This window comes from Dermacentor silvarum, unplaced genomic scaffold, assembly GCF_013339745.2.
Source record: "Dermacentor silvarum isolate Dsil-2018 unplaced genomic scaffold, BIME_Dsil_1.4 Seq672, whole genome shotgun sequence".
Lineage (NCBI taxonomy): Eukaryota > Metazoa > Arthropoda > Arachnida > Ixodida > Ixodidae > Dermacentor > Dermacentor silvarum.
This window is the reverse complement of record NW_023606610.1, coordinates 55,635-80,001: the sequence shown is the minus strand read 5'-3', so window position 1 is coordinate 80,001 and position 24,367 is coordinate 55,635. Positions and strand designations below refer to the sequence as shown.

The following is a 24,367-nucleotide window of genomic DNA, read 5'->3' as shown; positions in this document are numbered from 1 at the left end:
CCGCAAGAAAGCTTAAACCAAATATTAAAAGGCTGAATTAAGGGTGTGGGCGTAAGTTAAGCCAGCCAGTTATCAAAAAGCAGGAAAGTTTACAAGCGAACCCAAGTCTAGTCAAGCAGCATTTCCAAATTCCGTTTCTAGAAAGCAGCGTTGTTAACAATATTTATAGTTTCGTTTTCAGCAGAAAATTAGCACATCGAGGAAGCAGCCAGGCTTGGATAAATTTCAGTGCCGGTTCTTCGCAGAGTAAAATGAAGACGAAGTTATCATGTTTTCTACTGTTGCAGGAAGATATCCTTAAATTGAAGGTGCATAAGTCTCGGAAAATATTACATAGCCTGGTCGGGAAACAGCAATTGGAGACTAGTACCAAGCTACTTGAAGCTCTGTAGGAGTCCTTTAATCTAGGCCAAGTAGAAACAATAAGGCCGTATGATGCGAATGAGATTTCCAGATAAACGAATTGGAGCTCGTACGGTGGGCACTCTGGTGTCACTCAGGATACACAACGATGTTCTACGGCTCCAAAAGCGCATTATTTATGGCACCTTTAAGCAGTTGTGTAACAACAGCAACTTAATCGCAACAATGCCTTTATTTTTTACTACCTCGTTTTAGCCACAGGCCCAACACAGCTGAAAACACTCATTCTTAGAATCCTACGCAGACCACTGGTAAGTCTTTCCGCTTCGCTAGCGTACATCTGATTCGCGGCATGTCGGAGGGACGCGTCGACGTCTCCATTGAAGGATTTCGCTTCCACAATGGGAGCGCCGATGGTGCTCAGATCAACCTCATCGGCACACAGCCGAACGTTGCCTTTTCGTCGGCTTCGGCGGAGAACGAATAGAACGGTGAGGTCCACGTCCTCTACTGCGGCATCAAAGGCACCACCCAGTTCTGTGGAGGAACAAGTGAATGTTACATTAAAAGGAGGCCCACGCGGCAGTACGCACAATTATCATGTAATATTAGGTGATGACGTCACCTTCACAATCCATACGTCATTTGGTGCTCTGGGAGTCGCAGACGCTAACTCCACCTTTTAGAACACTAAATGACGAAACGCTGACTAAGTGCTGCCTGCCAAGACCGATATGCCCTGGAGGTCTGTATGTCATGGAGAAACGTTCGTAACCCTTAAATTTCTCCATTTCCAAAAAAAAAAGAGAGCACCACATTATTACTCACTTTCAACACACATGTTGAAATATATGTCAAGCGATTAACTTACTTGATAAAACAGACTTATTACCACATGCAACGTTTAATTTCACGCAATTCTTATGTTTATGTAGCACACAGGTCACATCCATGATATCATGCCGTGTTTATGTTTATGCACTACACAGTTAACAAGCCATGCCTATATGCAAAGAGCAGGTCATGCGAAAGCATTCTGTGAGGCGTCGACACAATGATGCAACAGTGATGAAGGTGATGTTAGATGTTTGTCGAAGGAAGCATGGTGAGGATAGGTTTACGTAGAAAAGAAGTACGACGCCAAAGGCAGTGAGGAGGTTGACAATTATTCGCTCGTTTAATTCTTGCGCCTGCAATATACTGGAAACTTACGCACGTGCACGTGCCTCGAAGTTCCTGAACTTAATAAACTCTTGTCCTAGCTTCGTGTGTGTGGTGGCAGTTTGAGTGTGAAGCTTATGGCATAAAATAGTTTTCCTTAAAGCTAGTTGGAAGGCCTGAACTCTGGTTGAGCCATGGCACTCGATATCGGGCGGCGCGTTCTGGAGACCCCACGCACCGATCTCGGAGACCATAGTTAAAGTAAGAACGCTGCGTGATTGCGTGCAACGTGGAGCCATTGTAAACCCAAGTGCGCGCGCTTCATACCTTGTCCTGTGCTGTCACTGCGACCATGGTGTACGGATGTTTTCCACCACAGGGTCGACAAAACTGCGGAAATCCGGTACTGCACTTCGACCGTGTCCTTCCGTCCGAAGCGGCAATAGCGCAGGAATTTCTTGCCTCGACCTAGCTGTGTCACCTTAAAGTGCCTGGCCGTGGCATTAGCGTAGTCGTAACTGCCCACTCTACCAGTGACGCCGGGTAGAGTGATCCACTGCAGGCCTTGCTTCTGAGCGATTTCCAGCAATTCCATCACGGTGAGGTCGCTCACAGGAGGCGAAACTGCGAAAGGAAAGCAAGGCAGATGACGAAAGTAAGCTGCGAGAAAGTTATAGCTCACGAGCCATCGCTGAATGTAAAAATACCGAACCAAGCATGTCCTTTGAATCCGCAGATGAATGCTTTTGCGTGTTGAGCGGTAACAAGGTGCTTGACTGCGCCTTTTTAAAATCAGCCCAATGTGAGAAGAAGAAACAAATACGGTTTTCTCAGACAGAAGCTCATCTTTCCAAGTCTTCTTTTATGTGCATTGCGAAAATTGTAAAACATACCGAACGGTTATACCAACACTACTGCTGCTCCAGCAATTCCAATATATATAGTACACTGCCATAATTGCAACATGTAACATAATTTCATCACGCTACTAATTAACAAACATAAATGACCCATGACAGGCCCATTTTTTTCTAACTGCTACAGATTCCTTTCGTCTTACTTGGACATACTGCCACCGCCGAGAAAGCCATAGAGACGACGCATATCGCTGCCGGTGGCGTACTTCGTCTAGTCATTCCTGAAGAAAAGGAGAGATTTTGACGAAAGGATAAGATTTCACTCCCGTGATATATAAGCAGCGCCTAATCCTTCAGAAGAAGTTCACAGAATTGACAGGCAGTGGACACAAAAAAGAAATATGAGCACCAAATCAAATAAAGAAATAAACAAGATAGCTCTGCGTAATCAAAGTTGTGCAGATTCCGCGCACTGCGGAAATCAGTGTTATGCGAAGCATAATGAAGGTACCTCGCTATCTTGCGTTGTTTGTGGTTCCGCAAAGCGATACCGTGCGGACCAGCGTCTTTATGAAAATTGACTAGTGCTTGTGGGTCGCGAGCATACGTGTCTAGGACGACAGCCGCATAACTATGAAACCGTTGAAGACGATGGCATTGCGGCAACGACATAATTTCTACGCCGGCCGTTGGACGCGAGCTTGCGACATGACAATTTTTGCTTTCTCCATGGGTAGCGGATGAGCCTAAGCGCGAGAAACACGGATTGTGACGTCATAATGAACCGTAGATCAGGTAATGCAATCGCACGTGCCTAAGGCAATGTTATGTGGTGTATGAAAAAAAAAAACGACTATTGCATCTAAACTACTATTGCATTTGTACTCTGGCGAAGAAATGTTAAAGCATGATTAAATTGTGGGATAGTGAAGTCGCTACAACGTCGCGCACTTCCTAGGTAGCCTGCTACGCGGAAAGTGCCCGGGGAAAGTGGGCCGGTCCCGGAGATAGCAAAGTCGAACACAGTGCCTCAGAGCGTCAGCTTTGAGAAGCAAAGAAGGCGAGGAAGTGGCAGGGAACGTACCGCCAGCTTTTTGCACTCTATTGGACATTTCATTTCTACCTACCCGGTTCTTGGCCAATCCCCGGAGTGGGCATGTGCCAGTATATCACAAGGATCTACATCTTCTACGGCGCGTACCCCCTTAGCGGTACGCGCCATAATATAGGAAGCAAGCAAGCAAGATCTGGCTGGCTTTGTAACGGGAGCAGTATTCGTGCGATCGTGGCCTAATTTAATAGAGAAAGAAACAAGCGAGTGGCATTTTTAATGAATCGGGCGAGGCAGCAACATACCTACCAACCTATACAGCACATTGCCTAGAACGAGGCAAAAAAAATGCTTTGCATTAAAAACAATATTGTCTGTAAAACTAACAGCGCTATAGACTGTTCTGAAACGCAGCAAATCCAACGCCGTCAGCGCTATTTTGCTATCACAGTGCTCGCGTTCATTAAAAAGAAACGGTTGCAGCTACTTTTTTTTCTATCTGTCGACGCTCATTTTGTTATTTGCCGTTGGCGCTGATGTAAAATTTCTTATTACTACATGCATGATGACCAGCGCTATCCTCATGGGAGCCACATCAATACCGACAGTATTAACTACTACGAAACATTTTACGCAATTGCCCTTCCTATGCTGTTCAGCTCTTGGTGACAGAGATTCAAAAGTTCAGAAAATTTATTTACAAAAAAAGTGGTGAGATGAGCTTGAGCTGGTGCGTTTTTGAGCCTTCTAGACTGCATCAGCAAAAAGGGAAAAGGAGTGAACGCACACTCCTTTTCACACAATGATGGTGAGTAGAAGGGAAAGAGTTGATATGTATATATATTACGCATCGGCCCTATACTAAAGCCGCGTGTACAAAAATAATTGTGGGGATTTGTCTACCAAGAACCACGATATGAGTATGAAGCACGCCTTATAGGGGGTGAAGGACGGAGGTGAAGACAGGAACTCTGGAATACATTTGAGCACCTGAGGTTCCTAAACGTGCACCTGAAGCGAAGCGTACGAGCTCTTTCGCATTCTGCCCCCCAGAAACATATGACACATTTACGAAAAAGCGGCTCCTATCCTACTCATGGCGAGAAATTGGTACACAAATCACACCTTATTGTCCCGGTGTGTTGATGATCCTGACTCTGTGGCCCGTGTTTCGTATTATGTCAAACATTACAGTTTGTGCAATGTCAGTAGCCGATACGTACCATTCGGAAATTTAAACCTGGAACTGTACTTCATAATATACACGCAAGGCGAACGTCGAAACATGGATTTCATTTCTAATTGTTATCTTCTCTAAGGTGCAAATATACTGTCTAGATTATAAAATAGCGCAATTTAGGAACGATTCATCAGAATATTGTCCCCCAGCATGTGTTCCCCTTTGTCATGCACATTTTTTTCATCATATATTTGGCTAAAACATAACTAAGTCGAGTTGTAAATCATTTCAAAGTTAAACTTGCTTCTCCACATGTAGTCAGAGTGACATAGACATTTGAGAATGCAATATTACACAAACGTTCGCTCGCCTCAATCTCCTGGTTACATGCATGAAATAAAAATCTCAAATATATTGCCCAGCTTTCTCTGTTCGCAGCACACTTCATGCATGGCATTCATAAAACAATGCGTACTTTTTTATTTTAACGCATGAATCCAAAATTAAATAACCAGTTCCTTTTCAGAGATGACTTGCAAGTGCGATATAGTGAGTGCAAGTGAGTTTCAAAAGCTGGTTCATTAGGTTTTCGTTTCGGATTGAAATGCGCCGACAAAATACGCGGCGATGAGTGCCAACTGATTAGTTAACTCGGACGGAAAAACTGTAACTATGCCGTGTATATTTACGTATGTACCTTTAGCGGATTCAGATCTTGTATATAGGAAGTTGGAGATGACCACCCCTCTTCCAATAAATTCTGTTTACCGCTGATTCAGTTATATTTATTTACGCCATCAGAGGCGGAAAGCAGTACAGAGGGAAGTGGATTGAACAGAGTAAACAAAAATCACATAGAATAAAAGTAAGTTTCTCATCGTACAATTTTAGCTGGTGGTAAATGGTAAAAAAATGTCAGTGCTCAATAGGAAGGCACCTTTATGTACATCGCAATACAGTATTACCTGATATTGCAAAGAATTAAAGAACGAACGTAGTTAATAATGAACAAATTCAAGTTACACAACGCTCGCTAATGTTATGTGAAACTTGCAATTGCTACTATTGTTCAGAATTTTTCTGTGGCGGTGATTCCACTAAATGGATATGCGAGTTGAAAAATAATGTAATAAAGATTTAGTGTGACAAGATTTGATGCCTACTTTATACAGGTGATCAATATGATGCAATATATGTAGCGATGGTGATATCAATGAGGAGTTGGAAATGTAAGGTTAGTTCTATTTGCGGTCAGAGTAGCGATTCGATCATAACTTGAACATATAAAACGAGTGCCGTAATATTGAGAAGTTCTAATGAGGTAATAAGGTAAACAGAATCCCATACGGCGGATGCATACTCGAATTTTGTTCGTATTTGAGTTTTTATAGCAGTAACTTGGAGAAAGGATGGTGCATGGAAAACGTAGCGGAGCAAATAACTCAAAGTTCTGATACACTTCTTAGCATTTCAGTATAGGCTGAGCATGTGAAATTAGCGGTATTATAAACCATAAATACTTATACGAATATACAAGATCTAACGCAGTGTCTTTAAGTAAGTACACTGAAGTAGTTGAAGTATTCCATCACACGCGCATGAATTTACATTCTTCATCATCTTCATCAGCCTATATTTATGTCCACTGCAGGAAGAAGGCCTCTCTCAACGAGTTCCGATTACCCTTGTGCTACATGATTCCAACTTGCCCCTGCAAATTTCTTAATTTCACGACCCAACCAATTTTCCGCCGTCCTCGACTGCACTTCCCTAACCTTGGCTCCCATTCTGTATCTCTAATGGTCCACTGGTTATCTGCCTGACGCATTACATGGCCTGCCCAGCTTCATTTTAATGAGTAAGCATTCTTTTCTGAGTATCCCAGCACCTCACGAGAAAAGTGTAATGCCTTGTATCTGTGCAAAAATGCCTATTTAGCGAAGTTAAGATATTTATTTAATCATTATAATAGTGTAAATGCAGATGAATGGTAGTTTTATAAACAATAAGCAACAATTTAAAAATGATCAGAGGGAATACTCATAGGGATACATAGGGTTCTATAGAAAATGCATGGGGAAGCTTATAGTAGGGGTAGACCAACTGAAATTTGGGGGTAGGCAAGCTTGAAATTTGGGGTGGGCCAACTTGAAATCGGGAAATGGGCCAACTTAAATTTAGGGGTGGGCTAACTTGAAATGTTATGGTGCGGCAAACTCTAAATTTGGACGTGCAGCAACTTACATTTAGGGGTGGGCCAATTGAAATTTGATGGTAGGCCAACTTGAAATTTGGGTGTGGGTCAACCTAAATTTGGGGTGGGCCAACTTAAATTTGGAGGTGGGCCGACTTAAATTTGGAGGTGGTCTTTATCCAATGTGGGGATGGGCCACCTTGAAATTGGGGGTGGGCCTACTTGATGTTCGGGGTGGACCAAATGAAATTTAGGGGTGGGCCCAACTTGAAATTTGTAGATGGGCAAATGGAAATAGACTCAAAATTTTGAAATTACACAATTTGTACAATATTAAGTTACTATCCAGCCTTAAATGTGAAATACGCAAGGACACACAGTATCTGAAAGCATTATCAAACTTGCTAAACAACGCTTCTTTACGCTCATTGAGGCACACAGACTTTGGCATGTACCAAGATCTCGCACCAAATATGAATTTCAGATGATGCAGTCAGCATCCCACAGCTTTTAAATAAATTGCACCTCACGATAGAGGACTTGCGTGTACTTTCGAGAAATGAATTGTATGCGCTTTTTGTATAATGCTTGTTATCATTCGCTTTTCTAGTTCATTTGGTTACATAATGCAGTAGTTTTCACCTCGTATCTATTGTTTACCTAATGTTGCAGCTAAAAAAGTATTGTTGTTCAGGTATTATTTACTTCTGCGAAAGTGTCCGCTATTGTTTAGCAAACTAGTACCGCAACGGAAACAGTCTTTGTGTACATGTATTACTCCTTCCAAAGCGCCCGCTGCCGGGTACTCGGAGGTGGGGCCAGTCAAGCTACATGTTATAGCATTTTTGGGGGCGAAGCTCCTTAGGGTGTGGGTCGTTCCCTCCTGTGTAGTAGTAGTAGTAGTATGTAGCCACCTCTAGTTTATGAATTGCTCAATAGATGGCGTTGTGTGTCCGTATATGTGAGGGTGCCTACATGCAACGCCGTTTGAGGGTGGTGACAGCCTTTGTAAGGGTACTTGCCGCCGCCAGCTAAATTGGCGGGTTAATTCTGGGCACAAAAATGGCGAAAGATCAGCCGACAGACCACACTTCCCGCAATCCTTGGTGACGTGAAATTAACTTCTTTTAATAAACTCTGGCCTCAGCGCCAGAGACAAACGGCGCGTCTGAGCGCCGTACACGGCACGTCTACGTTTTAGTTAAACAGATTAGTAAGGACAGTCTTTATTACAGCACACTTCGAAAAGCACCCTTTATATATTATGTACAACTGGAAGGCAACGACAATGCTTCATGCAGTTCACATTCTTGGCGTGAGATAATCCTACCACGAGCACGCCATTGTGCCTTATAACTTCTTGCTTTATATGTGTCACACGACATGCAATAGAAAGTAACTTTGATGTGTTCAAATAAAAGGAAAATGCAACTAGTACATTAAACATGTATGCAGGTTTCTTGTGCACACTGGCGGAAAACTAAATTAAAGAAATTTAATAGATCACGTGCCAACATGAGTACACCAGAGCGTGACAAAAAAGGCAGAAAACTGGGGACAAAAATGGCTTCCCACCAAATTTGGTGGTAAATAGCAGTCAAAATTTTGGTGTCACCACCCTAAAACGGCGTTGCATGTAGGCACCCTAGTATATGTATGTATATGCATATATATGTATATGTATAGTATAACCGGAAGCCGACTTCCGCTTCCGTTTCCACTTCCGGTTCCGGTTTCGGAAGCCAGCTTCCGGCTTCCAGAGAACGCTTCAGGCGTTTTTCTCTCTCGTCCGTAGCTAGGGGCGCTGCGGTGCACAAGGGCGTTCGTTCCCGACGCGCGTTCTCCTTCTCTCGTTCCTGACGCGCGCTCTCTTTCTTTCTTGTCCATATTGGCGCTGAGCCGTGCTCCCTCAAGGGCTGCAGAAGATAGCGCCAACCTTTCCCTTTCCCTCAAGAACCACTTATCATCTTGTCCGTAGCTAGGGGCGCTGCGGTGCACAAGGGCGTTCGTTCTCGACGCGCGTTCTCCTTCTCGTTCCCGACGCGCGCTCTCTTTCTTTCTTGTCCGTAGCTAGGTGCGCTGCGGTGCACAAGGGCATTCGTTCCCGACGCGCGTTCTCTTTCTCTCGTTTCCGACGCGCGCTCTCTTTCTTTCTTGTCCGTAGCTAGGGGCGCTGCGGTGCACAAGGGCGTTCGTTCCCGACACGCGTTCTCCTTCTCTCGTTCCCGACGCGCGCTCTCTTTCTTTCTTGCCCGTAGCTAGGTGCGCTGCGGTGCACAAGGGCGTTCGTTCCCGACGCGCGTTCTCTTTCTCTCGTTCCCGACGCGCGCTCTCTTTCTTTCTTGCCCGTAGCTAGGGGCGCTGCGGTGCACAAGGGCGTTCGTTCCCGACGCGCGTTCTCTTTCTCTCGTTCCCGACGATCGCTCTGTCTTTCTTGTCCGTAGCTAGGGGCGCTGCAGTGCACAAGGGCGTTCGTTCCCGACGCGCGCTCTCTTTCTTTCTTGTCCGTAGCTAGGTGCGCTGCAGTGTACAAGGGCGTTCGTTCCCGACGCGCGTTCTCCTTCTCTCGTTCCCGACGCGCGCTCTCTTTCTTTCTTGTCCGTAGCTAGGTGCGCTGCGGTGCACAAGGGCGTTCGTTCCCGACGCGCGTTCTCTTTCTCTCGTTCCCGACGCGCGCTCTCTTTCTTTCTTGTCCGTAGCTAGGTGCGCTGCGGTGCACAAGGGCGTTCGTTCCCGACGCGCGTTCTCCTTCTCTCGTTCCCGACGCGCGCTCTCTTTCTTTCTTGTCCGTAGCTAGGTGCGCTGCGGTGCACAAGGGCGTTCGTTCCCGACGCGCGTTCTCTTTCTCTCGTTCCCGACGCGCGCTCTGTCTTTCTTGTCCGTAGCTAGGGGCGCTGCAGTGCACAAGGGCGTTCGTTCTCGACGCGCGTTCTCCTTCTCGTTCCCGACGAGCGCTCTCTTTCTTTCTTGTCCGTAGCTAGGTGCACTGCAGTGCACAAGGGCGTTCGTTCCCGACGCGCGTTCTCTTTCTCTCGTTCCCGACGCGCGCTCTCTTTCTTTCTTGTCCGTAGCTAGGGGCGCTGCGGTGCACAAGGGCGTTCGTTCCCGACGCGCGTTCTCTTTCTCTCGTTCCCAACGCGCGCTCTCTTCTTTCTTGTCCGTAGCTAGGGGCGCTGCGGTGCACAAGGGCGTTCGTTCCCGACGCGCGTTCTCTTTCTTTCTTGTCCGTAGCTAGGTGCGCTGCGGTGCACAAGGGCGTTCGTTCCCGACGCGCGTTCTCTTTCTCTCGTTCCCGACGCGCGCTCTCTTTCTTTCTTGTCCGTAGCTAGGGGCGCTGCGGTGCACAAGGGCGTTCGTTCCCGACGCGCGTTCTCTATCTCTCGTTCCGGGCGCGCGCTCTCTTTCTTGTCCGTAGCTAGGGGCACTGCGTGCACAAGGGCGTTCGTTCCCGACGCGCGTTCTCTTTCTCTCGTTCCCGACGCGCGCTCTCTTTCTTTCTTGTCCGTAGCTAGGTGCGCTGCGGTGCACAAGGGCGTTCGTTCCCGACGCGCGTTCTCTATCTCTCGTTCCGGGCGCGCGCTCTCTTTCTTGTCCGTAGCTAGGGGCGCTGCGTGCACAAGGGCGTTCGTTCCCGACGCGCGTTCTCTTTCTCTCGTTCCCGACGCGCGCTCTCTTTCTTTCTTGTCCGTAGCTAGGTGCGCTGCGGTGCACAAGGGCGTTCGTTCCCGACGCGCGTTCTCTATCTCTCGTTCCGGGCGCGCGCTCTCTTTCTTGTCCGTAGCTAGGGGCGCTGCGTGCACAAGGGCGTTCGTTCCCGACGCGCGTTCTCTTTCTCTCGTTCCCGACGCGCGCTCTCTTTCTTTCTTGTCCGTAGCTAGGTGCGCTGCGGTGCACAAGGGCGTTCGTTCCCGACGCGCGTTCTCTATCTCTCGTTCCGGGCGCGCGCTCTCTTTCTTGTCCGTAGCTAGGGGCGCTGCGTGCACAAGGGCGTTCGTTCCCGACGCGCGTTCTCTTTCTCTCGTTCCGGGCGCGCGCTCTCTTTCTTGTCCGTAGCTAGGGGCGCTGCGTGCACAAGGGCGTTCGTTCCCGACGCGCGTTCTCTTTCTCTCGTTCCCGACGCGCGCTCTCTTTCTTGTCCGTAGCTAGGTGCGCTGCGGTGCACAAGGGCGTTCGTTCCCGACGAGCGTTCTCTTTCTCTCGTTCCCGACGCGCGCTCTCTTTCTTTCTTGTCCGTAGCTAGGTGCGCTGCGGTGCACAAGGGCGTTCGTTCCCGACGCGCGTTCTCTATCTCTCGTTCCGGGCGCGCGCTCTCTTTCTTGTCCGTAGCTAGGGGCGCTGCGTGCACAAGGGCGTTCGTTCCCGACGCGCGTTCTCTATCTCTCGTTCCGGGCGCGCGCTCTCTTTCTTGTCCGTAGCTAGGTGCGCTGCGGTGCACAAGGGCGTTCGTTCCCGACGCGCGTTCTCTTTCTCTCGTTCCCGACGCGCGCTCTCTTTCTTTCTTGTCCGTAGCTAGGTGCGCTGCGGTGCACAAGGGCGTTCGTTCCCGACGCGCGTTCTCTTTCTCTCGTTCCGGGCGCGCGCTCTCTTTCTTGTCCGTAGCTAGGTGCGCTGCGGTGCACAAGGGCGTTCGTTCCCGACGCGCGTTCTCTCTCTCGTTCCGGCGCGCTCTTCTTCTTGTCCGTAGCTAGGTGCGCTGCGGTGCACAAGGGCGTTCGTTCCCGACGCGCGTTCTCTTTCTCTCGTTCCCGACGCGCGCTCTCTTTCTTTCTTGTCCGTAGCTAGGGGCGCTGCGTGCACAAGGGCGTTCGTTCCCGACGCGCGTTCTCTATCTCTCGTTCCGGGCGCGCGCTCTCTTTCTTGTCCGTAGCTAGGTGCGCTGCGGTGCACAACGCGCGTTCTCTATCTCTCGTTCCGGGCGCGCGCTCTCTTTCTTGTCCGTAGCTAGGTGCGCTGCGGTGCACAAGGGCGTTCGTTCCCGACGCGCGTTCTCTATCTCTCGTTCCGGGCGCGCGCTCTCTTTCTTGTCCGTAGCTAGGTGCGCTGCGGTGCACAAGGGCGTTCGTTCCCGACGCGCGTTCTCTATCTCTCGTTCCGGGCGCGCGCTCTCTTTCTTGTCCGTAGCTAGGTGCGCTGCGGTGCACAAGGGCGTTCGTTCCCGACGCGCGTTCTCTATCTCTCGTTCCGGGCGCGCGCTCTCTTTCTTGTCCGTAGCTAGGTGCGCTGCGGTGCACAAGGGCGTTCGTTCCCGACGCGCGTTCTCTATCTCTCGTTCCGGGCGCGCGCTCTCTTTCTTGTCCGTAGCTAGGTGCGCTGCGGTGCACAAGGGCGTTCGTTCCCGACGCGCGTTCTCTTCTCTCGTTCCCGACGCGCGCTCTCTTCTTTCTTGTCCGTAGCTAGGTGCGCTGCGGTGCACAAGGGCGTTCGTTCCCGACGCGCGTTCTCTATCTCTCGTTCCGGGCGCGCGCTCTCTTTCTTGTCCGTAGCTAGGTGCGCTGCGGTGCACAAGGGCGTTCGTTCCCGACGCGCGTTCTCTATCTCTCGTTCCGGGCGCGCGCTCTCTTTCTTGTCCGTAGCTAGGTGCGCTGCGGTGCACAAGGGCGTTCGTTCCCGACGCGCGTTCTCTATCTCTCGTTCCGGGCGCGCGCTCTCTTTCTTGTCCGTAGCTAGGTGCGCTGCGGTGCACAAGGGCGTTCGTTCCCGACGCGCGTTCTCTATCTCTCGTTCCGGGCGCGCGCTCTCTTTCTTGTCCGTAGCTAGGTGCGCTGCGGTGCACAAGGGCGTTCGTTCCCGACGCGCGTTCTCTATCTCTCGTTCCGGGCGCGCGCTCTCTTTCTTGTCCGTAGCTAGGTGCGCTGCGGTGCACAAGGGCGTTCGTTCCCGACGCGCGTTCTCTATCTCTCGTTCCGGGCGCGCGCTCTCTTTCTTGTCCGTAGCTAGGTGCGCTGCGGTGCACAAGGGCGTTCGTTCCCGACGCGCGTTCTCTATCTCTCGTTCCGGGCGCGCGCTCTCTTTCTTGTCCGTAGCTAGGTGCGCTGCGGTGCACAAGGGCGTTCGTTCCCGACGCGCGTTCTCTATCTCTCGTTCCGGGCGCGCGCTCTCTTTCTTGTCCGTAGCTAGGTGCGCTGCGGTGCACAAGGGCGTTCGTTCCCGACGCGCGTTCTCTTCTCTCGTTCCCGGACGCGCGCTCTCTTTCTTTCTTGTCCGTAGCTAGGTGCGCTGCGGTGCACAAGGGCGTTCGTTCCCGACGCGCGTTCTCTATCTCTCGTTCCGGGCGCGCGCTCTCTTTCTTGTCCGTAGCTAGGGGCGCTGCGGTGCACAAGGGCGTTCGTTCCCGACGCGCGTTCTCTATCTCTCGTTCCGGGCGCGCGCTCTCTTTCTTGTCCGTAGCTAGGGGCGCTGCGGTGCACAAGGGCGTTCGTTCCCGACGCGCGTTCTCTATCTCTCGTTCCGGGCGCGCGCTCTCTTTCTTGTCCGTAGCTAGGGGCGCTGCGGTGCACAAGGGCGTTCGTTCCCGACGCGCGTTCTCTATCTCTCGTTCCGGGCGCGCGCTCTCTTTCTTGTCCGTAGCTAGGGGCGCTGCGGTGCACAAGGGCGTTCGTTCCCGACGCGCGTTCTCTATCTCTCGTTCCGGGCGCGCGCTCTCTTTCTTGTCCGTAGCTAGGGGCGCTGCGGTGCACAAGGGCGTTCGTTCCCGACGCGCGTTCTCTATCTCTCGTTCCGGGCGCGCGCTCTCTTTCTTGTCCGTAGCTAGGGGCGCTGCGGTGCACAAGGGCGTTCGTTCCCGACGCGCGTTCTCTTTCTCTCGTTCCCGACGCGCGCTCTCTTTCTTGTCCGTAGCTAGGTGCGCTGCGGTGCACAAGGGCGTTCGTTCCCGACGCGCGTTCTCTTTCTCTCGTTCCCGACGCGCGCTCTCTTTCTTTCTTGTCCGTAGCTAGGGGCGCTGCGGTGCACAAGGGCGTTCGTTCCCGACGCGCGTTCTCTTTCTCTCGTTCCCGACGCGCGCTCTCTTTCTTTCTTGTCCGTAGCTAGGTGCGCTGCGGTGCACAAGGGCGTTCGTTCCCGACGCGCGTTCTCTTTCTCTCGTTCCCGACGCGCGCTCTCTTTCTTTCTTGTCCGTAGCTAGGGGCGCTGCGTGCACAAGGGCGTTCGTTCCCGACGCGCGTTCTCTTTCTCTCGTTCCCGACGCGCGCTCTCTTTCTTCTTGTCCGTAGCTAGGGGCGCTGCGGTGCACAAGGGCGTTCGTTCCCGACGCGCGTTCTCTTTCTCTCGTTCCCGACGCGCGCTCTCTTCTTTCTTGTCCGTAGCTAGGTGCGCTGCGGTGCACAAGGGCGTTCGTTCCCGACGCGCGTTCTCTATCTCTCGTTCCCGGACGCGCGCTCTCTTTCTTGTCCGTAGCTAGGGGCGCTGCGTGCACAAGGGCGTTCGTTCCCGACGCGCGTTCTCTTTCTCTCGTTCCCGACGCGCGCTCTCTTTCTTTCTTGTCCGTAGCTAGGTGCGCTGCGGTGCACAAGGGCGTTCGTTCCCGACGCGCGCTCTCTTTGTCGTCCTTAGCTAGTGGCGCTGCATTGCACAAGGGCGTTGGTTCCCGACGCGCGCTCTCTTTCTTTCTCGTTCCCGACGCGCGCTCTCTTTATCTCTCGTCCGTAGCTGTGGTTTACCCGAATGATCCCCCGGAGCTTAGCCCAACTCATCATCATTCACCCCGTGGATATGCTGTGATTTTTTTTTCTCCCAACCACATCTGATGCGCAATTTTCCTTTGTACTTTGTGTGGTAAATAAATCAACTTCAAACTTGAGGGTGGGCCCACTTAAATTTGGGGTATGTTTATGTATACTTAGACAAGTCCACTGGAGTTTCTGCATTCTGTTTTTTTATTAATGTCATCTAGAATATCAATTATCCCTGCTTTCTCTTTAATACATACTTATATCTTCCTGTCGCCTAGTGTAACGCCTAACATTTTTCGTTCCATCGCTCTTCTCGCGGTTCTTAACTTGTTCTCGAGCTCCTGTGTTAAAGGGGTCCTGAACCACCCCTCGGGCTTGGTGAAAAAGCACAGTCCGCGGATAGCATACGCTGCTGTCAACATCTTAGCCAAATTCTGCAGCCATGCGCGGCACGTAGAGATCGTAAGAGGAGCGCGAAGTCATCTTCTCTAAAACGTTCTCTTTTCAACAGAATCCGGTGAGTTACTTTTTTTGACGTTTTATTTCGTAATATAGGAGACTCCCATACGCGGCTGCTGTTCGCCAATAGCTAACATCAATCAAGAAGGTTGTTTGCATCAGAGTGCTTCTTCCTACTGTTACTGTGTATATTTATTGATGATGTTTACTAAACAGGCTGAAGTAAGCGAAAAGCTGCTTTCAAATTTCGATAAAAATTACGAACTTCAGGAAGAATGCGACTAGCGTCTGGACACGTTCGGCAGCGGCCACCCGCGTGGGAAATAAACTTTGCCATTCCTACTTATTGATGTCGTAGCCGCCGGGTCTCGCTTATTTCTGCGAGTTGGAACACTCAACTAGCCTCGAACCACGCAATATATAAGGTCAGACCACACGCACGCTTGCCAGCGCACGCTTACTCCTGGCCACTCCTGGTTGGCAGACTTCGCTTCATGTTGAGCTATTGATAGCGCTTCAAAATGCGCAAGTTGGGTGGGGCTACTATCAGTTGGTCGAGCTGGTGTAGGACAAATCCGGTCCACAGCACGTATCACGGCCAGACTGAACCATTGGAGCACGAGCGCGCCCTCAAGTACTGTCGTGTATAAAGCAAACGCTCCGGATACGCACTAGGCTTGCATGTAGCTGCGGTCTGCTACGTAGCATAGATACTGCGGCCATCGCGGGGTGCTGCGACGTGTCCGCTGGCCGAACGCACAGCGGCTCGCTGAGGACGACGACGTTTGGCTACGTTTGGCACGTCGTAGGTGCCAAAAACAGAAGTAATGGCGTCTACGCGAACATCCAAAATCAAATTTGAACTGCGCGCCACGGTGACGTTCGGTAGGCCGAGCGTTGCGAGGACGCCCCGTTGCGCCGTAGCCTTCGCAGTGCAAGGCATTGAAGAAGGAACTGAAGCATAGTGAACGGGATAATAGGCGACTTTGATTGCCAATAACTCCGCTTCTTCTGAACGCATTGAAGTACTTCTTGTGGCAACGTATTTCTGAAATAGTCTATTTTAGCTACAAATGCATTTCTCCAATTAGATAAATAGTGACTCAGGGCCCCTGTAACGTTAAAATTTCTGCGCCGTATGTTAGCACCGGTATAATGTAATGATTGTGCACTTTCTTTTTCAACGACAGTGGTGAGCTTGCAGTCAGGATTTGGTAATGTCTGCCGGTGCCGTGGGGTGTGGAGCACAGGTAGAGCACCGGGCTTCTAATCTGAAGGTCGCAACTTCGAATCCTCGTACTCTCCATTACATTTTCAGGCTTGGAATGCAGCCTGACATCGGCAAGAAAGAAATACCAAGAGCCAGTGGGGCTATACTAGCCCAGGTGCTACCAAATTAGGAAGGCCCATTAAGCTTCAACAAAAGACACATCGGTACCACTGCAGGAATTGGCCTCCTTGGTGTAGTATTCGGCCATTACCTCGGTCATAACTCTGAATTTACATTATTTAGCGTTCATCTTCATTGGCCATTCGTCACACCTATTAGTTACGGCATCAAGATCAGAGAGGACTCCATTCAAGCCTAACTTGCTTGAGTCACAGGCAAACACCTTAACGTTGACGAATTCGCAATAATTCAAAAGACTTCGGTTTAAACCTGCGGCTAGTGCTCACCACGTTTCACCCTTCCTCGTCATATAGTCATGTTCCTTTGTTATTCAAGCAATAAATTCTTGACATACACTTTATTTTTGTTTAATTTCAAGTTGAAATTACGGGCTCAACCAAGTGCGGTTCAATTGGTGGATCCCGATGACAACAGCATTGCGGAATAAATATCAGTGGCTTTCCTCTGCAGCAACTCATCATTTCGTGAGTTAATTATGAGCTCTGCGGATAATTAGTTAGTACTGCTTTTCCCGTACTTGCATATGCAATACGAGACAAGTAGGCTTGCCCACAGTCCTCGGTCAGCTGAACAAAGCAACGACTTCATATCTTTAGAAATGGCAGGTTACGTCAGATGTGCGTGCAAAGTTTCACTCGTGCCGGTTAATTACAACGTTATACAAGCTTTGTACTTAAGTTTGTAGCCCTCCTGCAAGAACGAGACGTGACACTGGCTTTCAATTTGGTGGAAATGCTTTGGGGAAAAAATGAAATGCTGGTGTTTTACGTACAAAATTGATATGATTAACTTTGACTAAATGGTATTCTTTAACTTGCATCCAATGCACGGGTGTTATTGCATTTCATCTCCAACATGTCTACTTTTGCAAAATTATATGCTAGTAAAATTTTAAACTGCGTGTTAATATTACTGGAAAACAAAATTCCTACTGCAAATGCTCAGCTGCCAGCTTCGCTGGAAATTTAGCTTGATTCTGTAAGATCGCACAAAGGCTGCGCGTTTCTTTTTTTAGATTGTCAGGTTATGTCTTGGTGATATTTCAGCCGTATACTAAGCAGGATTGCAGAAGAGGACGTCTGCAATGCAACTTGTAGCTGTATTTTTCTGGAGCGCAAAGCTGTAGCATCTTCTAAAGTATTTACTCTAACCGTTATAGAATTCCAGAAGTAAGCATTTAGTGTTTTTTAGCCAAACAGAAGCTCTTCAGATTAATATCCCTGCCTTCTCCCTTTGTTTGCTCCTCTTCCTCCCCAAGCAGGTTTACAAACTTATTTATGCCAACAAATATCTTATTCTAACTTGAACTTAAGGGGAAGCTCTAGCTCGGGGCTCCTAGCTAAATACATGAGAAATCGACTATCGTTTTTCTGAGCAACCGCTGCACCACATTTGACGATGTTTGTTGAATTAAGAGGAAAAGTTAAAATGTAGCGATATCAAAAAGCTAATTTTTATGTGGGCTGTCAACTTTTTTACAAAAGTTTCTAAAAATTGCAGAATTTCCAAGAAGGAAACTTCAAGTATACGACTCTGTACCTCAGCAATGAAAAATAATATCGCGATTCTGTTAACTGCATCTAGTAATGCATCTAAAGCAGACAAAAAATATATCATGCGCCACCTTGAAAAATACCTGTAATATGTGCGTGTTGCACTTGCACAGTCCATCCAATCTTTGCCAAAATTTCCCCTAAGTTGCATGTTCATACATCAATTTCGTCTGCTTTAGCTGCTCTAATAGATGTAGTTCCCAGAAATTTCATACCTTTCTTTCATGCTGGGGATTTGTAAACGTCATGCATATATATATATATATATATATACATGTGTGTGTGTGTGTGTGTGTGTGTGTGTGTGTGTGTGTGTGTGTGTGTGTGTGTGTGTGTGTGTGTGTGTGTGTGTGTTTTCAAACTGACTGATTTCCGGGAATTCGTGTAAAACATTTCATGCCCTAAATAACATTTGTGCTTTCTGCAGCGACTGGAATTTAACTTTCTCGCCTAAAGGCAGCAAATTGCGTACAAATCGGTTCACCGGCTTTCTTTTAAATATCTTACTGCATTTTAGATGTATTTTAATTGTCAGCATTGAAGTTGGGCCCGAGCTAAATCTTCCTCTTAAACGATGTATCACACTGGTCGTACAGGAAACCCATGAAACAGAACGTGGGCGCATACGCAATCGTCGTCATCTCGCGCTGTTCGGCACGAGATGCGTCGGCGTCTATAGCTATCAGAGCTCCTCGCACAGTACCAGGTAAACTGTCGCCCGTCCACATCGTTGCGCCGGGTGTCGCGTCACGAGAATTTTCGCGAAACGGATCGCATCTCCGATAGCGAAACTACTGACAGAGCGAAACGACACGAACGACACCAAAAAAGATGGACAGACAAGCGCTGCCCTTGTATACACGGACAGCGCTTGTCCATCCGTCTTTTTCGGTGTCGTTCGTGTCGTTTCGCGCTCTCAAAAGTTTCAGTGTGGATTACTAACGTGCCCAACATACCATCCTTTGGAAGCGTATTGCTAGTTTTTTGGGATGTTTTCCCAGCGCTTGTCCCTGTATCTTTTTCTGTGACATGCGCGTCATTTGATGTGATATGATATTATGCATTCTCTGTGATCTATGTGGAGTTCTATATGCATTCCTTGCGATCTGATGGATGTGATATTATTTGTGATCTTTGTGATGTGATAGCATGCATTCAATTTACGTTGCTATAATCATTGTATAAGTTCTACGCGCTCCTGTTGGGTATATTGGCTTTTAGTTTGTACAATTTTATTACTTCTGGCAAGTGGTACTCTAACGATAGTTTCGAGTGATTATTAACTTTTTTGCACGTTTCCTGTAACTTCTGTGTATTGACGTCTCTAATTTTGACAACTGCCTGCAATTCATAAATATTTCTCCTCTGGCTATGGATCCAAGCAATGTTTTCCGTAGATTCTGTAGTGCAACAAAGATCAATAAAAGAAATAAAAAATGTTTCGCGCTGTCAATAGTTTCGGTATAATTACCAACGTGCCCAACGTACCGTCCTTTTGAAGCATATCCCCGATAGCGATTGTTCGGAAATATCACTGCTGATCAATGGAGGTACGCTGCGTTGTCAGCAACTTTTTTCCTGCTATATTTATAGTGACCTAAGAGCTACTACCTACTACTACTACGTCTTATTTGTCGGCGTGTTTCTGTATAAGTTCAGTTTCGTAATCGCCCCATATCAAGCTTCAGATTATGCACCGAATACGTTGTCACGTACTCCAAAGACGCAATAGTAATGCTTATCGTTTAAAAACAGAACTTCGCAATTCGTTTTTAGGGCAGTATAAGCGGGCCTGAATGAAAATGGCCGAAAAGGCTTGCACCAGCGTTCATAGTCTCCCTAACGGTACACGCCTGTGATGATTGTATCGGAAGATGTCAAGCTTAGTCGCACTTTATCTACGTCAGACGACAACAACAGCGGCCAGTGTAACAGCAAATGATTCCCTACCTAAGACAGCATGTCGGTTAGCAAAAGTACTGCTGTGCCCTGGGTAGAAATTTCCAGGAAATAGCATTGCACGCGGTGCAGCAGATAGCATGAATTTGGAGTATTTGGAAACAGCACTATATACTTGCGAAGTGTCTAACGCTACGTCGGACAAATGCGTGAGCAATCCAGTTTGTCGCTGTTAAAGATACGGCAGATCCACAAGGAGAAAGCTCCTCCCCAACCGCAAACAGGTCTATCGCACCGTGGGGCATGCGTATAAGCACGTTTATTGCGCTCTTTCTACGCTACGCTTATTGAGCTCTTTTTACATGTGGTATTTAGCGCATGTAAGAACGACGCAATAAACTAGGACGCGCGATCCGATGGCCCAGTGCGTGTGGCTGTCCGGAAGTGATGAGGACGCACTGCTTCCTGTCGTCGTGCCTTGTGAGATGTAAGTGGCGAAAAAGGTTTTCGTCAAGTCACGCGAACTACCACCCACAAAAAAGAAATAAAAAAACCATTGCGTGAATATGCATCTATCCGAGGTACCCAGCGCGGCAATCGGAAACTTTACCGCAACACTAATGAAACAGTCTAATTGCGATCATTCATGTATTTGTAATATTAAATACACTGACTGATAACTCTTCAAGTGTCTGCCGCATAATTTTATTGCAATAGTAACTATATGGACACTCTAGGCGCATTTCTGCCGTCGCCGCCGCCGTGAGGATCAATATAAAGTCCACAGGCCACAAAATCGTCGCCGCACGCCGTATGCACTATGTGCGAGTGAAAGCGTCCGACGGTGAACCGGCGATCGCGGCTCAATCTCCGCACGCAATGGCGGGAAGCGGGAAGGAAGCGTGCCGTCTTCCAGTCGGGAGGTTTGAGGCCGCGTTCTAGACCGCGCTCCCCCACCCGGACGGCTGTATCTTGAAAGCCATCTGCGGCGGGGCACAGCCCTCCCTGTGCTGTGTTTACGCGACTTATTTCGCGTTGATGCGAGCGACCGGACGAAGGTAAATTCGCTTGTTACTTTAGTTAGTATGGCTACTTTCACAACTTTATACGGTCCATAAAACTACTTACTTCGTATAGCTGTCCACTAGTTCGCTATAGCATTCGATGCCTCGAATTTCGGGCGAAACTGGGACTTTTTCTTAAAAACGCCACATTTAAAACCAGTCCTTGTGCTCTTTACCTACGTTTCAGTCGAACGTTTTATTTATAACGTTTTGAACACAAACATCCACAGCATGTTCCGTTGGAAAAAGGAGCACTTAGGCTCGCTGGCACTGATCACCATCAAAGTGAGCTATTGCATTTCCATGTATAATCTCAATTCAGTTTCTGCATAACCACATTATGCAGCATTCAAAGCTTTAAGTAGACGAAACAGCATAGGCTCACATTAGTGGTCTCCATAACAGTATGATTGAAGCGCTTTTCCTTTAAAAAAACGTCAATAAATAGCTGCTTTAAGCGACAAAGCAAACCGTACGACAAAGGTCACTCGCGCCTATTCGCGAACGAAAATGGAAGGCGACTCGAAGAGTTGCAGTTCTCGGCTTTTTAGATGCGAAGCATCTTATGGTCGGGGCTATGTCACTCCCTCCCTCCCACCCTCCCTTCCTCCCATATCCATCCATCCATCCATCCATCCATCCACCGTGCGGCGTCCACAGCCCTACAGCGCATGCGCATCCTCCTCCCACTCCTCTCCTCTTGGCATTCCTCCTCTCCTCCTCTCCTCTCCTGATTGCGCAACGAATGGCAACACCTGCGGCTCCGCGCGCGATAATGCGAAGCAGCTTAGGTTAGAGGCGCGACGGTAGGCGCCCCAGAGGCACCGGCAACAGTCACCAACGCCGCGCGCGGTCGGTGCGAACGCGGGCAAAACACCGACGGCGTCGACAACAGTTGTGCGTGTCCCTGGTGCTGCTGCATGTCCAAGTTTATACAGCTGATAAAACTACCTTGACTCGACCCCATGGCTGCTTCGCATACTACTCAGGGTTCCCCTACGGGAAGATGGTGTAATTTTTTTAGTTAACGTGTCTAATAATTTATGAATCGCAGTTTCGGCTGCCACATCTTCGTAACGGTGAAATGCCACAACAAGGCCGCATTTTCACCAATCATTTTAGTGTACTGGCAGCGGGCCATAATTGCATTATTCGCCTATTTGCGACAAACACGCGTTCTCTTTGCATCGCGTCAAGGGGCATCAAATTGAATTGCATTGGCCTTGCTGTGAAAACACGCGTCGAAGCTGGGGAAACGGGGGCCAGATTCACAAAGCTTTTCTTTCGTAAGTTCGATTTGCCATTGGCTGGCCGCCTTCGATAATTTGTCTGGCATCCGGATTGGCTAAAATTTCTGGCATAAGAAGTTTCTGTGAATTCGGGCCAAGATGCGGCAGTTGTTGCAGCACTGATTGGCTGACGTCAATCTGCGTGGTACTCAGACACACTGCACCGGAACACGCAAAGAATAAGCGCTGACGCGGGGAAACCATGTATTTAGCTGCTCAGAGTGCTTTGCCCCACACGTCTTAACGCGAAGCACGCAAAAACAAAGGAAATATTTCGGACGTGCTTCTATAGAAACAGTGCCGGATCCGTCTAACGTACCAGTAATCAAAGTTGAAGGGAGACGTCGTACGTACCTTAAGCCACAGACATGTCCTTAATATAAAGTGTCCTCGCTTTGTTCTTTGAAGACATTGAAAAAAAACATGAAACTACGCTGACTGAGTGTCTAGAAAACTGGCCACGAAACTAACCATAAGATATTAGTACATTAACGCCATGACCCCGGATAGGCGCAGTGTACAACCTGATCAAACAGTTAAGAATGAGATTCAGAGAAAGCTTAGGATAATTCAAAAGTGCTCAGTACCAATGAACGAATCCAGACCATGACATGATTATGAGAACGCGGTACGTACTATATGTATACGTGAAAATTTACCGATAACAAGTATTCGTACGAAGTCTGAGGAAATATGGCAGAAAGCACTGACCCTGCTTTGTTAGCAAGTTGAAGTGTCTATCCTGTGGTAAACACAGCACCATGTCCAAGGCCTTCGTTTTTAAAGAAACTGGGAAATACGCACCCAGACTTGGCGGTGGCGAATAGTAACAATACGGCTGGAGTTGGGCAATCAATACACCCAGTTTAGCGCGAAAGTACGCTCCGCGTTTCCATGTGCACCCACTCACGCTGCGGGCATAGCATGGGAGCATCTAAGTTATGACGCGTTGCACCCAGATCATACTATTTCGTGAATTGATGAGCACGTTCGGTGTAGCTGACAGACAGACAGACAATGTACTTTATTCTACGACAAAATAATTACATGTCTCTTTATATCACGTGAATTTAAACGACACGGTGGTGCGCGGGGAATGTGTAACCGCGACGAGCGGCGCAAATGAAATAAAACCGTTGTGGTGTTTGGTGCCGGCTTTTGCGTCTTCGACTTTCCAGAAACTCGCCCAAAGGTCGAAGTTTATAGTAAAATAGCTTTCAGTATACTCCGATAACTGGCTGACTTCAATCTTCCAATTATAGTATCGCCTCTAAAGTAAGGTATTCGAAAACGTAATTAGTTAATTTTGTTCGCTATTTCTATTAACCATATGATTCGAAAGTGAAGCTATTCGATTATATATTCCTCTGGCTAATGATAATGATCGCTTTCAGTTTCAGTCAACCGCTTTTCTCGTTTGGAACATAACAGGGCCGTATGACATCCTATTATCACAAGAAAACAGAGGCAGGCGAGCGCTCGGCATTCGTTAGAGATAGAAAGTCCAGAGTTTCTGCACTGTTTTTTTTTCACACTGTTTATATTGATGATCGGGCTTGTTTATTACAAACGTGAGTTAGCATAAATATGCCGGCGCTTAAAAGTATAATTGCCATACATTACTAGCCTTCAGGGGCTCTGGGCGTCTTCATGGATATTGCAATACGTGTATCTTGTATCTTAAGATGCACGATATTTCAATCGATGTATCGAAAATACAGATACTTTTACAGGTCTTTTTGAATGTGTCATAATGTAGATATAAGATGCCCCCCAAAAAGTATGTCAAGATAGTATGTAACATACATGTATCTTCGATACTTTCCAGCCCTGCCATTGATTCAACACGACCCCTGTTTGACCATTGTTTACACGTATGTCTAAAGAGAGACAAGATAGCATAGGCGGATAGTTTTCATTTTTCCGGGGGGGGGGGCTGCGGCTCGACCAGCTTTCCGAAACCTACCCATATATATATATATATATATATATATATATATATATATACACCCTCTGCTAGCAATTTTCTATTTCTAGCTTTATGACGAAAGCACTTATATCGACACTTCAGGCAAATTGTCGCCGTTGTCGTCACCGTGATGTTAGACAATAAATCCAAAAGCCCTATACATGAGCGACCCATACCCTGTGGGTGCGGGAAAAAGCACGTACCAGTGAGCCGCACCGACAAGCAAGGTGCCCACTATTGGTTTTGT

General features: G+C 48.2%; 1 protein-coding gene across 1 annotated transcript; it reads right to left on the bottom strand.

Moving 5' to 3' along the window:
• Window positions 1-602: 602 nt before the first annotated feature.
• Window positions 603-2,659, bottom strand: LOC125941945 (uncharacterized). Its single transcript, XM_049659823.1, has 3 exons — window positions 2,585-2,659; window positions 1,852-2,148; window positions 603-900 (listed from the first exon to the last, which is right to left on the bottom strand). Exons 1-3 carry the CDS (start codon window positions 2,613-2,615, stop codon window positions 605-607), a joined length of 624 nt encoding a protein of 207 aa, XP_049515780.1. The 5' UTR covers window positions 2,616-2,659; the 3' UTR covers window positions 603-604.
• Window positions 2,660-24,367: the final 21,708 nt, after the last annotated feature.